The following is a 14,145-nucleotide window of genomic DNA, read 5'->3' on the forward strand; positions in this document are numbered from 1 at the left end:
TTTTGTCTTGATGCGGTTGCCAATGTACCCCCACACGTTGTCAGGCTCATTCATATTACCTAATCCCAGGCCCATGAACTCTTCTCCAGCTGATGTGTAGCCCTTCAGGCTTTCTCTTTCACGCCCAGATCCAGACAAGTATCGAGTCTTCACCCCAGTTCCTATCAGCTGAGCAAGCTCCAGTTGGCTAATACACTTCAAGATCTACCCAAAACAAGGAGAGTAAGAACCATAATGTTAAAAGTTTGACTAAAGTCCTTTTGTTCTACATTAAAATCTTTAAAACAGTTTATAATTCCCCTTTTAGGACAGAAATAAATCTAGTTTCTTAGGACCATTTACCTAAAGAACAGAATGCCTTTGAAGATGGTTATCAAAACAATGATATAAGAATTGTGAGGCCATCATGGGATGCGGTAAAGAGTGCAGCACCTGCAGCCGAAGATGTGCATTTGAATTCTGTCTACAGTACTTAACTGGCTGTGTAGCTGTGGGCAAATCACAAGTTCTCTGTGACTCAGTTTCTTGTTCTAAAAATATGAATAATTACATTAACCCTAAAGCAGGGCTTCTTAAACTTTTTCTACTCACAATCCCATTTTCGCCATAAACTTACTGTTGCCAAATCTATTGTGACCCCCCACATTTAGGCACATGACCCCATATGGGGTCACATTCCACAATTTAAGAAACTAGGCCCTGGGGCAGCTAGGTGGCACAGTGGATAGAGCACCGGCCCTGGATTCAGGAGGACCTGAGTTCAAATCCAGTCTCAAAAAATATTTGACATTTACTAGCTGTGTGACCCTGGGCAAGTCACTTAACCCCTATTGCCTCACCAAAAAAAAAAAAAAAGAAGCTACGCCCTAAAGCATGGTATAACAAATATTTACTTTGTGCCTGTTATGTGCTAAACCCTATGCTGAACACAGAGGATACATAGACAAAACATAGAGTCCCTTTAATTCTGGAGGACAATATGGCAGGAGCTATTCTTTTTTTTTTGGTGAGGCAGTTGGGGTTAAGTGTCTTGCCCAAGGTCACACAGCTAGTAAGTGTCAAGTATCTGAGGCCAGATTTGAACTCAGGTACTCCTGAATCCAGGGCTGGCGCTTTAACCATTGTGCCACCTAGCTGTCCCAGGAGCTGTTCTTAAGAGCAGTAACAACAGCTCACATTTAAATTGCATCATAAATTAAATACAACAACTCAGGTGAACTTTAAAACAATCTTGAGATAGGCAGCATAAATGTTCATTGCCTACATTTCACAGATGAAGAAACTGGGGCACAGGAAGGTTCAAAGACTTGCCTAAAGTTTCCTAGAGTTGGCAACTGAGGCTCAAGCCTGGGCAGCTTGATTTCTAGGGCTGTTTTTTTTTCCTTTTTCTTTCTTTCTTTCTTTTTTTTTTTGCGGGGCAATGAGGGTTAAATGACTTGCCCAGTTAGTATCAAGTGTCTGAGGCAGCATTTGAACTCAGGTCCTCCTGAATCCAGGACTGGTGCTTTATCCACTGCACCACCTAGCTATCCTCTCCTAGGGCTATTTTGACTCTCATTCAAATGCTAATTTAAGTATCATGTGATAACAATTAGCACAGAAAAGGACATTTCCCTTTAGTTCCTATGCTAGTGGAGCTTTGGAACAGGCTTTGTCATTCCCAGACAATAGAGAGCCATCAGGGTGTTCACATAGAGGACAATTTTTTTTTTTAAGTGAGGCAATTGGGGTTAAGTGACTTGCCCAGGGTCACACAGCTAGTAAGTGTTAAGTGTCTGAGGTCACATTTGAACTCGGGTCCTCCTGATTCCAGGGCCAGTGCTCTATTCACTGCGCCACCTAGCTGCCCCGTAGAAGACAACTTTTAAAGTAGTTAGCCCATGCCAAGTGGTGCAATGAATAGAGTGCTGGGCCTGGAGTCAGCAAGACTCCTCTTCCTGAGTTCACATCTGGTCTCAGATACTTATTAGCTGTGTGACTGGACAAGTCACTTCACTCTGCTTGCCTCAGTTTCCTCATCTGTAAAATGAACTGGAGAAAGAAATGGCAAACCACTCCAGTATCTTTGCCAAGAAAAATCCAAATGGAGTCACCAAGAGCCAGACATGACTGAAATGACTAAAAAACAAGAAGTGCAATTAAGTTATTGATCTGTAACCACTCTCCATATGGAAAATATCAGACACACTCTACACCATACCCACAGGGTTACATGTCCATGACTCTGAAAGACCAGAGTGTAGGTTTCCAGTTCATTCCCTAAAGGAAGAGTTCTGAGGAGGGCACTCATGCATAAGCCACCCATGACTCACAAAAAAGTTTTACCTTTGACAGTCTTTAGCCATTACAAATGAAAGAAAACCTTGCAACATTTCCCAAAAGTGCTCAGCCTGATGTGAATATGGGTTCCATGAAAAAATTTATACTAGGTAGCTAGGTAGTACAGTGGATAAAGCACCAGCCCTGGATTCAAGAGGACCTGAGTTCAAATCTGGCCTCAGACACTTGACGCTTATTAGCTGTGTAACCCTGGGCAAGTCATTTAACCCTCATTGCTCCGTGCCAGCCCCACAAATGCTTATTATATCTGTTGATTGTTCAAATAAGAAAACAAACTCAATTTCCTCTTTTTTGTGCCAAATTTCCCCAATACTTCTTTCCATATTCCCAGGTCACCAGAACTACCATTTTCTGGTTTCTGCTAATATATTTCAAGCTTTAGTGCCCTGTGACTAATTAGTTTGGGAAATGCTAGTTTTTAAAAGTATAGGCATGGGGGCAGCTAGGTGGCGCAATGGATGGAGCACCAGCCCTGGATTCAGGAGGATCTGAGTTCAAATCCAGCCTCAGACACTTAACACTTACTAGCTGTGTGACCCTGGGCAAGTCACTTAACCCCAATTGCCTCACTTAAAAAAAAAAAGTATAGGCATGGAAGCAGACAGACAGTATTCCTAAGAAAACAAAATTTAAAAAAAATTGTTTTAGGCTACTTAAATCCAGGAAAATGTCAGGAAGTGTCTTATAAGACCAAAAGGATTTGGAAAGACCTACCTCATGCCAAGAGTTTCCAAGGTAGTTGCCATCAGTATGAGCCACTGTAATAAGAGTCTTTATGGTATCAATATTTTTCTGTTTCATCTCTGTAATACTGGAACTAGCTGTCAACAGGGAGAAACGAGCTAGAGCTTGTACATATGCATCTCGTTCCAGCTAAAATGAAAGAAAAAAAGAAGACAGTTAATCAACTGTCAGTCAATTCAGTAAATCGATTCGTATTTAAGCACTGACTACATGCCAGGTACTAAACTCTGGGTATACAAGAATGACAGGGAAGACAGTTGTTATTCAGTTGTTTTCAGTCATATCTGACCCTTCATGACTCTTTTTGGGGTTTTCTTGTCATTTCCTTCTCCAGCTCATCTAAACATGAGGAAACTGAGGTAAACAGGGTTTAGTGCTCCCTCCACTTTGTATTCTAAGGGGTTCTATTCTAGGGGATTTTTGGAGTGACAATGTTTTAATCCCTAAGGCACAAGCCTGTAACAGTCAAATTTTAGCCACTGTGGCAGGCTAGCAGAGGAAATGTTTTGGGGTAGGGAACATTTGTCAAATCGTATCTAGGTTGGTATTAAGTCAAATTCCTACTATCTTCCACTAGAGTAAGTGTTCTTAACTTGAGGTCCACATGAATTTGTTTGTTGTTGTTTTAATTTTGATAACTGTCATTCAATATTATTGGTTTCCTTTGTAATCCTTCATATTTTATTTAATGCATTTAAAAATCTTATTCTAAGAAGGGTTCTTGAGCTTCACAAGCAAGGAAAAGAGTCTTTGCACTAAAGTGTGGTTAGCCAAGAAATTACTGTATAACTACATACGAGTCAATCACAAACATAAATAAAAACAGAGCACTGCTCAGACCACTAAAGTAACGAGACTATTACAAAAGTTATTTTACAAATTTTCTGATCACAAGTCCCCAGATGTGAAGTCCAGAGCCTCCCAGACCTCAGAGACAGATGTACACACCTGCATTCCAAAGATACAAGCTATCCGGATTGCACATCTTATGCCTTCCAAGCACAGAGAAGCCACTTCAGTCTCATCACAATTTTGAAGCCCAATGCTGTATGCAGCCAACAGAGGGGTCCACACCAGCTGGCAAAAAGAAAAAGGTTATCTTTTAAAGCCATTTTGATCACTTAACAACTGTCTTGCTAGAATGAGAAACTAGAAATGACCCACCCCTGACCCTTCTTTATTATGAAAGAAAACAATTAAGTAAAAACATCTGACACCAAGACCATTCTGACAATGAATACAATATACTGCCTTAGTAGATTCCTGCCCCTCTGCGGTGAGGAGGGAGATTATATTTCATTATGTGTTCTCCAGTTCCCTGAATGGTTTTTGTTTCCTTTCAGTGATTTCAGAGTTTTGCTTCCTTTCAGTGATTTTTTTCCCTCGACTTATGCTGTTTGTAGTCATTGTGTATACTGTTCTTTTGATTCTGGGTGAAAGGGTATGCATAGCTTTTTTCTCCATATACTGAAATAATCATGCTTTTATTTTTGTTATTAATATGATTAATTTTGCTTATAGTTTTCCTAATATTGAATCAGCTTTGCATTTCTGGTATAAATCTAGCCTGGTCATAGAGTCTGATTTTTGTGATATATTGTAATTTCTTTGCTAGTGGTTTAAAATTTTTGCATCCATATTTATTAGGGAGACTGGTCTATAAGTTTTCTTTCTCTACTTTGAGTCTCTATGGTTTAGGTACCAAGACCTTATTTGTGTCATGAAAGGAACTCCTTCTTCGCATATTTTTTTCAAACAGTTTATATAGTATTAGAATTAACTGTTTTTTAAATGTTGGTAGGATTCACTTGTAAATCCATCTGGTCCTGGGTTTTTTATCTTTGGGAATTTGTGTATGGATTGTTCAATTTCTTTTTCAAGGACAGGATTGTTCAAGATCTCTATCTCCTGTTCTATTAACCTGAGCAATTTATAGTTTTGTAAATTTTCATGTTTCTTTTAGATTAGTGATATCAAACTCAAATAGAAACAGATACCATGTACTGTCTCAGAAAACCACAAATGAACATTACCTATGTTGTATTCTTTTTAAAAAAAATTTGTTAAATATTTCTCAATTATATTTTAATCTGGTTCAGGCTGTTGAGTTTGATACTTCTGATTTAGATCATATGTTTTTAATGGCATATAGTTGGGCAAAATTAACATCTAATAACTACTTTTATTTCTTCTTCATTTATTGTAAATTCCCCTTTTCCATTTTTGATACTGGCAATTTGGTGTTTTGTTTTTGTTTTTTTTGTTTGTTTTTTTGCAGGGCAATGGGGGTTAAGTGACTTGCCCAGGGTCACACAGCTGGTAAGTGTCAAGTGTCTGAGACTGGATTTGAACTCAGGTCCTCCTGAATCCAGGGCCAGTGCTTTATCCACTGCGCCACCTAACTGCCCCCTAGTGTTTTTTTTTTAAGACAAATTAACCAATGGTTTAGCCATTTTATTGATTTTTTAAAAAATCAGCTCCTAGTTTTATCAGTTCAGTGGTTTAGTTCCAGTTTTGTTAATCTCTCCTTTGATTATCAGGATTTCTATTTTGGTATTTATTTAGGGTTTTTTTAATTTGTTGGGTTTCCAGTTTGTTTTTTAGTCACATGCCCAATTCATAGATGTGTTCTTCTTTTACCGATGTAACTGTGTAAAGATAAAGCTTTTCCCGAAGTACTGCTTTGGCTGCATCTCACAAATTTTGTTACATTGTCTCATTATTGTTAACAAAAGTACTATTTTTATGATTTGTTACTTGACCCATTAATTCTTTAGGATTAAGTAATTCATTTCCAATTAATTTTTCACCTATGCTTCAAAGGCTCTTAGTTGAATTTGCTTAGCACAGCACCTTGCACACATTAGGGGCTTAATATACTGATTCAATATAATTTTTATGACCTCTTGATAAGAGGAATTTAATAATATTTCTGCTTTTCTGCATTTGTTTGTGAAGTTTTTATGACCCAATATATAAGCAATTTTTGTGAAGATGCCATTCACAGCTAACAAACAGGTATACAATCTTACATTTCCATTTGATACTTTCCAGAGGTCTATTAGATGTACTTTTATAAAATTCTAAACCATAAGTTAAGTTTCCAGAATTTGTTTCTGTGCTCAAAACTCAACTAGACCCTCTGTTTGCTTGCAACCACTCCTGTCTGCCCTGAAACTATAACCTGGAACTGGGTAACAGGCAACAGAGCTTTCAGATGGCACCGAGTCCCACTCCCAACCCTTGTTTAGGGGTCCCCTGGGATCTCTTTCTGTCCTGGTACTTCCTGTCCTGATGTTCTGTCTCAGTGCCCATTCTGTCCCGGGGAACTGGAATGCTCCCTATCTCTGCTACCACCACACTAAACTACTGGCCATTCCCAACCCTTAGCTTCTACAAACTTCTTTATCTGTTTTCTTAAGCTACTATAGGCTGGAAAAAAAAAATGACTAGCTGTGACTTCTTGCATTTCCTGATCAGAATTTGGTCTAGCGCCTTTTTATGGTAAGCCATGAAAAATACTTCTTCTCACTCTGCCATCTTAACTCTACCCACTAAGTCTTGTTACTTTTAGGATCAAATATAAAACCATCTCTTTGGATTTTAAAGTCCTTTATAACCTGGTTCCTTCCCATTTTTTCAGTCTTACACTTTTACTCCCATATATTACTCCTCAATCCAGAGACATGGGTCTTGTTTCTCGAATGAGACATGTCCTCTCTCAATTCTGAGTATTTTCACTGGCTGGCCCCTATGCCTAGAACTCTCTCCTTCCTCATTTCTGGGTCCTGAATTAATTGGCTTCCTTCAAGGTTCAGTTAGAGTGCTACTTTCCACAAGAAACTTTTCCCAGTCCTGTATAATCACTGTGTCTTCCCCTTCTGAGATGATTTCCAACTTATCCTATAAAAAGCTTTGTTTGTCTCTACTTGTTTGCATGTTCTTTCCCCAATTAGACTATGAGCTCCTTGAGAGCAGGGAATGTTTAAAAAAATTTTTTTTCTATCCCCAGATCTTAGCACCATGACTAGCAGGCAGGCACTAAATGTTTTACTAATAAATATTCACTGATTTGACTGCTTATTGCATTCTAAATAAGTTCATACAAATTTTCTCATGTTTCTCTGGATTCTTTATGTTCATAATTTCTCATTGATTAAACTGGTATTATTTTTTTGTTGTTGTTTTGTTTGTTCGTTTGTTTGTTTTGCAGGGCAATGAGGGTTAAGTGACTTGCCCAGGCTCACACAGCTAGCAAGTGTCTGAGGCCAGATTTGAACTCAGGTCCTCCTGAATCCAGGGCTGGTGCTTTATCCACTGTGCCACCTAGCTGACCCAGTATTATTATTATTTTTTTTTTAGTGAGGCAATTGGGGTTAAGTGACTTGCCCAGGGTCACATAGCTAGTAAGTGTTAAGTGTCTGAGGCCAGATTTGAACTCAGGTACTCCTGATTCCAGGGCCGGTGCTCTATCCACTGCGCCACCTAGCTGCCCCCTGGTATTATTTTTAATAGCCTTACTCTCTTGACATTCCCCAGAGTATTTGGTAGATACCCTAATTTCCTCCCAGCCAGAAGCAATACTTCTCATTTTCCTACACTAGTTGTTGAGGGGTAGGGACTATTTGTTAATTTCTTTATGCCTCTCAGTACCCAAGCATAGGGTCAACCATCTAAAAGGTACGCAATAAATTCTTGGGAAGAAATCCACCTGTGACAAGGTATAAATATTTCATCTTTTTTAAATCATTAAAAAGCAGTCTAGGGGCAGCTAGGTGGCGCAGTGGATAAAGCACCAGCCCTGGATTCAGGAGGACCTGAGTTCAAATCTGTTCTCAGACACTTGACACTTCCTAGCTGTGTGACTCTGGGCAAGCCATTTAACCCTCATTGCCCCGCCAAAAAAAAAAAAAAGTATATATGCCAAAAGGGTAAATCAACCCTTCATTGATAGAGCACCAGCCGGAGAGTTAGGAGGACCTGAGTTCAAATCCGACCTCAGACACTTAACATCTACCAGCTGTGTGACCCTGGGCAAGTCACTTAACCCCAATTGCCTCACCAAAAAAAAAAAAAAAAAGCAGTCTATCTTTACTTTACAGTGCTTGCTTCTCAGTGCTCCATGTTTGAGCCAAACAGGATTACCACCTACCCCCAATCTCATCATGGTCTATTTTCTATGCATATATGCAGGCCATTCCCTATGCTTGGAAAAGATGCTCTCTGCCTACTCCTGACCCCTGGCCTTCTAATTTAAATCTTTCTCCTTTCAAAGCTCCACTCAGGTCCAGGATACCTTCCCCAGTTCTACCAGTTAAAGGTGATCCCTATCACCTCCCCTAATTTCTGTGTCAAGATAATGGAATGTGATAGATGAGATTTAGCAGATACTCAGGGGCCCACCTGGAGACTGGTTTAAACTGATTGAATTGGATAAGGTGACTGAATGCTGACTGGATTACTGGCTTACTTCCCTTGAACTTTACATAGAGACCACCTTCTGGTCCAGTGAACCAATGAATCTGAATGACACTAGCCAATCAGCTTGAAGAACCTCCCATTTCTGGGAGGGGAACATGAAGCAGGAAGTGGATGCTGGGGAGAGAGTTCTGCACTTTTTGGTGCAAGAGATGGGTGTGGTGGCAGAGGACTTCAGAAGTGGGAGTTTAGGAAGGTTAGGATTGCCAGGTTATAGGAAATCTGTTCTCAATCTTTCTCTTTTGTATGGGATAATTATGGATTTGAGTCAGATTAAACTCTGAGGATGGGGTCTGAAAGATACCTAGCCCTCCCTCACCCCAGTATAGTTAGTCTCTCACTGCCTAAAAGTTAATTGCTTGTTAAATTCTCACTGTCTTCTTTAAGTTTTATTGCCGATTCACTGTATTTGCTTTTGTTTAGATAATGGATTACTTGTCAGTTCTACCAATTAGCATTATTTACTTTACTTCTGCTTAGTTCCCTCATGCCAGCTACACCTTAGTTTATGGCCTGTAATAAAAATCGTGTACCTAACCAGTCTGTCTACCCTGTCTCACATGTCAGAATCCCAGTCCCTGTCATGGATTAATTGCAGTCAGATAAGGGAATGATTTCTGCCTCCCCTTTTCTTTGACATTCCTCAGACTCGTTACCCCTTCCCCCTTCCCCCTTTGTTCTTGGAACATGTATACATGTCTCCATACATGGATCATGAGCTAAGCACACACTCTGGGTGAGACAGGATTGAATGTTAGATTGTGTGCTTACCATAAGTGCACATGGGGACATTCCTCCTCAAGATTACTATAAAAACCCAAAAGTTTGGGCCTATCATTGCAGACTCAAATTTGTAACTGAGTTTGCTCATTCTTGCAAGAATGTAATAAATCTGTCTCTGCTTGACTTGGTAGTCTCCTCGAGTTATCTGGGTAAACTGAGGCAGTTTGTCCCAAACATCTTTCTTTTACTATCTTTCAATAAACCCTTAAACAACCTAAACTTGTTTATCAGTGATTTTAGTCAGTTTCCCCCCAAAACTGGGGGGACAGATTAGAACCCACATTTAGAATTTTAAGTTACACATTTTGTAGCACCTCTTTGTACATTTGGTTATTTTCTAAATCATACATACTTGTGCTCTACTATCATAGTCTTTGAGGAACCAAGGTCACCTTCATATTATAATAAAGCATCAGAGTAAGATACTGTCAGTGAAGGGCGCAGCTTCACCAAAGAATCCTCAGATCAAGAAGACTAGAATTATTTGCAAACATGTCTCCTTTTCCTCCTTCAGCCTCCTCCCATAAAATGTTAATCCCTTTGAAAGTACCTTAGTTCATCTCTGGATCCCCAGCACCTAGTACAATAAGGCTGCACAGGGCAGATGGTTAATACATGTTGAACGGATTCAATAATAGTTTACCAAGCACTTACTATGGGCTAGGCACTATACTAGGGAGCAGGGACACAAATACAAAGAATAAGATAATCCCTACTCTCAAGGAGCTTTCATCCTATTTGGAAAAATATGTATATCTAAATATAGAGAATATGTACAAATAAATGCAAAGTGGTTTGGTAGAAAGGAAACTAGCAGTTAGAAGGGAGAAAATCAGGAAGAAATTCAGATGGAGGGCAGTTCTTGAGCTGTGGGGCCCAACAGGGAGGACATTCCAAGGCTAGGGAGTGAGCAGTGCAAAAGTAGGGAGATGAGATGGAGTGTTATGAGAAGCAGAAAGATGCCAGGCTGGCCAAATTACAAAGCATTGGAGAGGAAGTTATGCACAATGAGGCTAGAAAAGATAGGCTAGGGCCAGGCTGTGAAGGACTTTAAAAAGTGAAACAGAGAAAGCGTTTCTACTTGATACTAGAGACAATCAATAGGTGGTGACTGTGGCTAAGGGAAAATCATATTGGGGATAGTGCTTACGATGGATTAGATCAAGAGAAACCTGAAAAAAGGAAACCATTAGGAAGCTGTTGTAATGATATAAGTGAGGTTATAAGGGCCCAAACTAAGGGGAAGGAGTCAAATGTGAGAGGTGTTATAGAGGTAGAAATGGACAAGGTTGCAACTGACTGGATGTGTGGAGAGAGGACAGTGAGGAGCCCAGGATAACAATGAGGTTATAAACTGAGAGACTGGAAGAATGATGGTCCCCCTCAGAGTAACAGGGAAGTTCAGAGGAAGGAAAGGGCTTTTTTGGGGAAAAATACAGGGGAGTTCTGGATATGAAGAGTCTGAAATGTCTCCAGGACATCCAGTGCGTCCAACAGGCACTTAGTGATGTGGGACTGAACTCAGGAGAGAGAACAGGGCTATCTGGCTACACACACCCATGCACATATCCACATGTGGACACAGACACCTATGTGTGTGGTTCACCTACATGGAGATGATAATTAAACGATGGGAGCTGCTGACATCACTAAGGGAGAGTGAAGAGGAAGAATAGAAGAGAACTCAGAACAGAGTTCTGGGGAAAACGCACAGTTCGGGGTAGAGATGTGATGTGGAAAGAAGCTGGGATCAGTCAGACAAGTAAGAGAACTAGAGGATCCAGGAGGAGCACATGGCTAACAATGTTAAATGCAGCAGACAGATGGAGAAGGATGAAAACTGAGAAAAGGCCCTTGTATTTAGAAATTAAGAGACCACTGATAACTGTAGAAGGAAAAGTTACAGCTGTGTGATGAGACTGAAAGCCAAATTGCACAAGACTGAGGAGGAGAGGAGACAAAGTAGAAGAAATGGGTATAGATAGTCTTTTTTTCTTGAGAAAGAGGAGATATGAGATTAGGGATTGAGGTGATGGGGCAGACTCTACTAAATGCTTTTTTTCCCCGCAGGGCAATGGGGGTTAAATGACTTGCCCAGGGTCACACAGCTAGTAAGTCTCAAGTGTCTGAGGCCGGATTTGAACTCAGGTCCTCCTGAATCCAGGGCTGGTGCTTTATCCACTGTGCCACCTAGCTGCCCCTTCTACTAAATGCTTTTTAAGAATGGGAGAGTGGACATGTTTGTAGCGGTAAGAAACACTCAACAAGGAAAGGCTGAAGATTAGAGAACTGAATTAAATTAAATTAAATTAAATTATTCCAGGTCCTACATGGAGAAAATGACAGAGCTTTAGTCGTCCTCTTTAGGGGATTACCATCTTCTCATAGTTTTTTGCCTGCCTGATCATATCCTTGCTTCCCAATTCCTAAGAGATGCTCACTCCTTCCTTGTTTACCTTCCCAAGGGACTCACCTTGAACATGGGCCTGACATGGTCCAGGTGTGTGGCACTTGTGAAAGGTGCTTTGGCGTGACTTACAGCTTCCATCAGAGCTTTAGCAGTTTTAGCCATTTGTTCCATTTCCAAATTATAAAGTAATCTTCTCTGCTTTTCACTGGCTACATCTGTGAAGGTACACAGCAATATGAGATTAATGTGTTTCCCAAATGATAAATGATCAAAGGATATAAGCAAGCAGTTTTCAAAGAAAGAAATCAAAGCTATCAATATGAAAAAATGCTCCAAATCATTAATAATTAAAGTAAAGCAACTCTGAGGTTGTACCTCATAACCCATAAAACTGGAAGGATGACAAAAATGGAAAATGACATGGTGAAAGGACTTTTGAGAAATATAGGTACATTAATGCATTGTTAGTGGAGCCAGCCACTGGTCTGGAAAATATAGAAAGTAATTTGTAATTCAGATAGTTACCAAACCATATATCCTTCAACCCAGAAAAATCAAAGATCAAAGAGAAATAAGACCCATAATGTAAGAAAAATATTTGTAGTAGTTCTTTTTGAAATGGTAAAGAAGGGGTTGTTAATCAGTTGAGGAATGGTCCAACAAATTATGGTATATTCATATAACATAATATTATTGCACTCTAAGAAATGACAAGAGATAATTTCAGAGAATCCTGGGTAGCAGGAACTGATGTTGAGTGAAAAGAACAGAACCAACTGAACACCAACAACTTTGAGAGATTTAAGAATGATGGTTAATACAATGACCAAGGACAATTCCAGAAGACACATGATGAACCATGCTCTCCACCTCTTGACTGAGAGGTAATGGACTACAGATGTAGAATGAAGCATCCATTTTTATTCAAGATTAATGTGGGATTTAATTTTACTTGACTTGAAATATTTATTTATTTTTTATTTTAGTTTATTATTTTTTTGGCGAGGCAATTGGGGTTAAGTGACTTGCCCAGGGTAACACAGCTAGTATGTGTTAAGTGTCTGAGGCCGGACTTGAACTCAGGTCCTCCTGACTCCAGGGCCAGTGCTCTATCCACTGTGCCACCTAGCTGCCCCAAAATATTTATTTTAAAAGATTTTCTTTTGATATATTTTTTTTCCACTGAGGGGGTGAGGAGAAAAAAAATACTTGTCAAATGAATGATGGGGAAAGATGAGACCAATGTGTTGTGTGTAAGGGCCCAGTGACTGGATTCTGGACCTTCCAAGGGGTAGAGCCCAAAATTTGAGGGCAGGTTTTGATTAAGAAACTAGGATTCTCTATTTCTCTGTTAGGACTCCATTCAATAGTGTAATTTGGCTCATGAACTTAGAAGTGCTTTAAACTACTTCCAGTTGCTAATATAAAATCTTTCCCCAAAATACTATTATGAAAGAATTACTATAATCTCAATAATTATTTTAACATCAGATTTCCTATGGAATTTATGGATATGCAAAATAAAAATCTAGAAGAAGGCATTTATTTATGCATTCTAGGAAAAATCAAAGCTACTTGTGACAAAAATTTGCTCTTAGGCCTTACTCTGCTTATTAGATTTAGTAGCAATTGTGTGCTCTTTTGTCTCTTTCATTGCGATTTTCTTTCCTTCAATCTCTTCATAAATAGTGGAGAGATATTCCTCTGGCAGATCTTTACTGTCATTGATACCTCGATTCATTTTAATATATTGTTCTTTTGTCATTTTATTCTTCACCTGAAAAGAAAAGTTTTAAGAAATTACTTTAAAAATCTTATAGTCTGAAAAAAATTATAATTCTTCAAGATGAAAAGCATTAGCAAGTACTTTACCTGAGGACTGTGTAAATCTGTTGTGAGCATAATAATTGAATATGCTAAGACATAAGCAGTGTCAGCACTAGCAAACATAGTTTGCCTGGAAGAAAAGATTAGAGATTTTAAGAATATCACTCATTGCTCTGTGGTAAGGAAGCTATAAACTTCTTCTTCTTTTTTTTTTTTTAAGTGAGGCAATTGGGGTTAAGTAACTTGCCCAGGGTCACACAGCTAGTTAAGTGTTAAGTGTCTGAGGCCAGATTTGAACTCAGGTACTCCTGACTCCAGGGTTGGTGCTCTATCCACTGCGCCACCTAGCTGCCCCAGCTATAAACTTCTAATTGGGAGATATTCAAGGGAAATCAGGCTGCTCCATCTAATAGCAAATTAATCAGAAATTTTAATAGCTTTGCATTATTATTTAATATTTATTAAAGACGATGCATGGTATGTAAGGCGTTGATTAAGATAAAGTATCAAAGTCTGGAATTCTCTTTCTCAATAAAGCAGTTTACTGCTTAGACTTTCTAATA

General features: G+C 39.3%; 1 protein-coding gene across 1 annotated transcript in view; it reads right to left on the bottom strand.

Annotated features, from left to right (window-relative positions):
• Nucleotides 1–14,145, bottom strand: part of ARFGEF2 (ADP ribosylation factor guanine nucleotide exchange factor 2) — a 128,847-nt gene that overhangs the window by 41,001 nt on the left and 73,701 nt on the right. The window contains 6 exon segments of the mRNA XM_043982845.1: nt 60–204; nt 3,055–3,213; nt 4,033–4,161; nt 11,819–11,970; nt 13,361–13,532; nt 13,628–13,712. Of these exon segments, the coding sequence (XP_043838780.1) occupies nt 60–204; nt 3,055–3,213; nt 4,033–4,161; nt 11,819–11,970; nt 13,361–13,532; nt 13,628–13,712 (842 nt within the window).

The sequence above is a fragment of the Dromiciops gliroides genome, chromosome 2, assembly GCF_019393635.1.
Source record: "Dromiciops gliroides isolate mDroGli1 chromosome 2, mDroGli1.pri, whole genome shotgun sequence".
Lineage (NCBI taxonomy): Eukaryota > Metazoa > Chordata > Mammalia > Microbiotheria > Microbiotheriidae > Dromiciops > Dromiciops gliroides.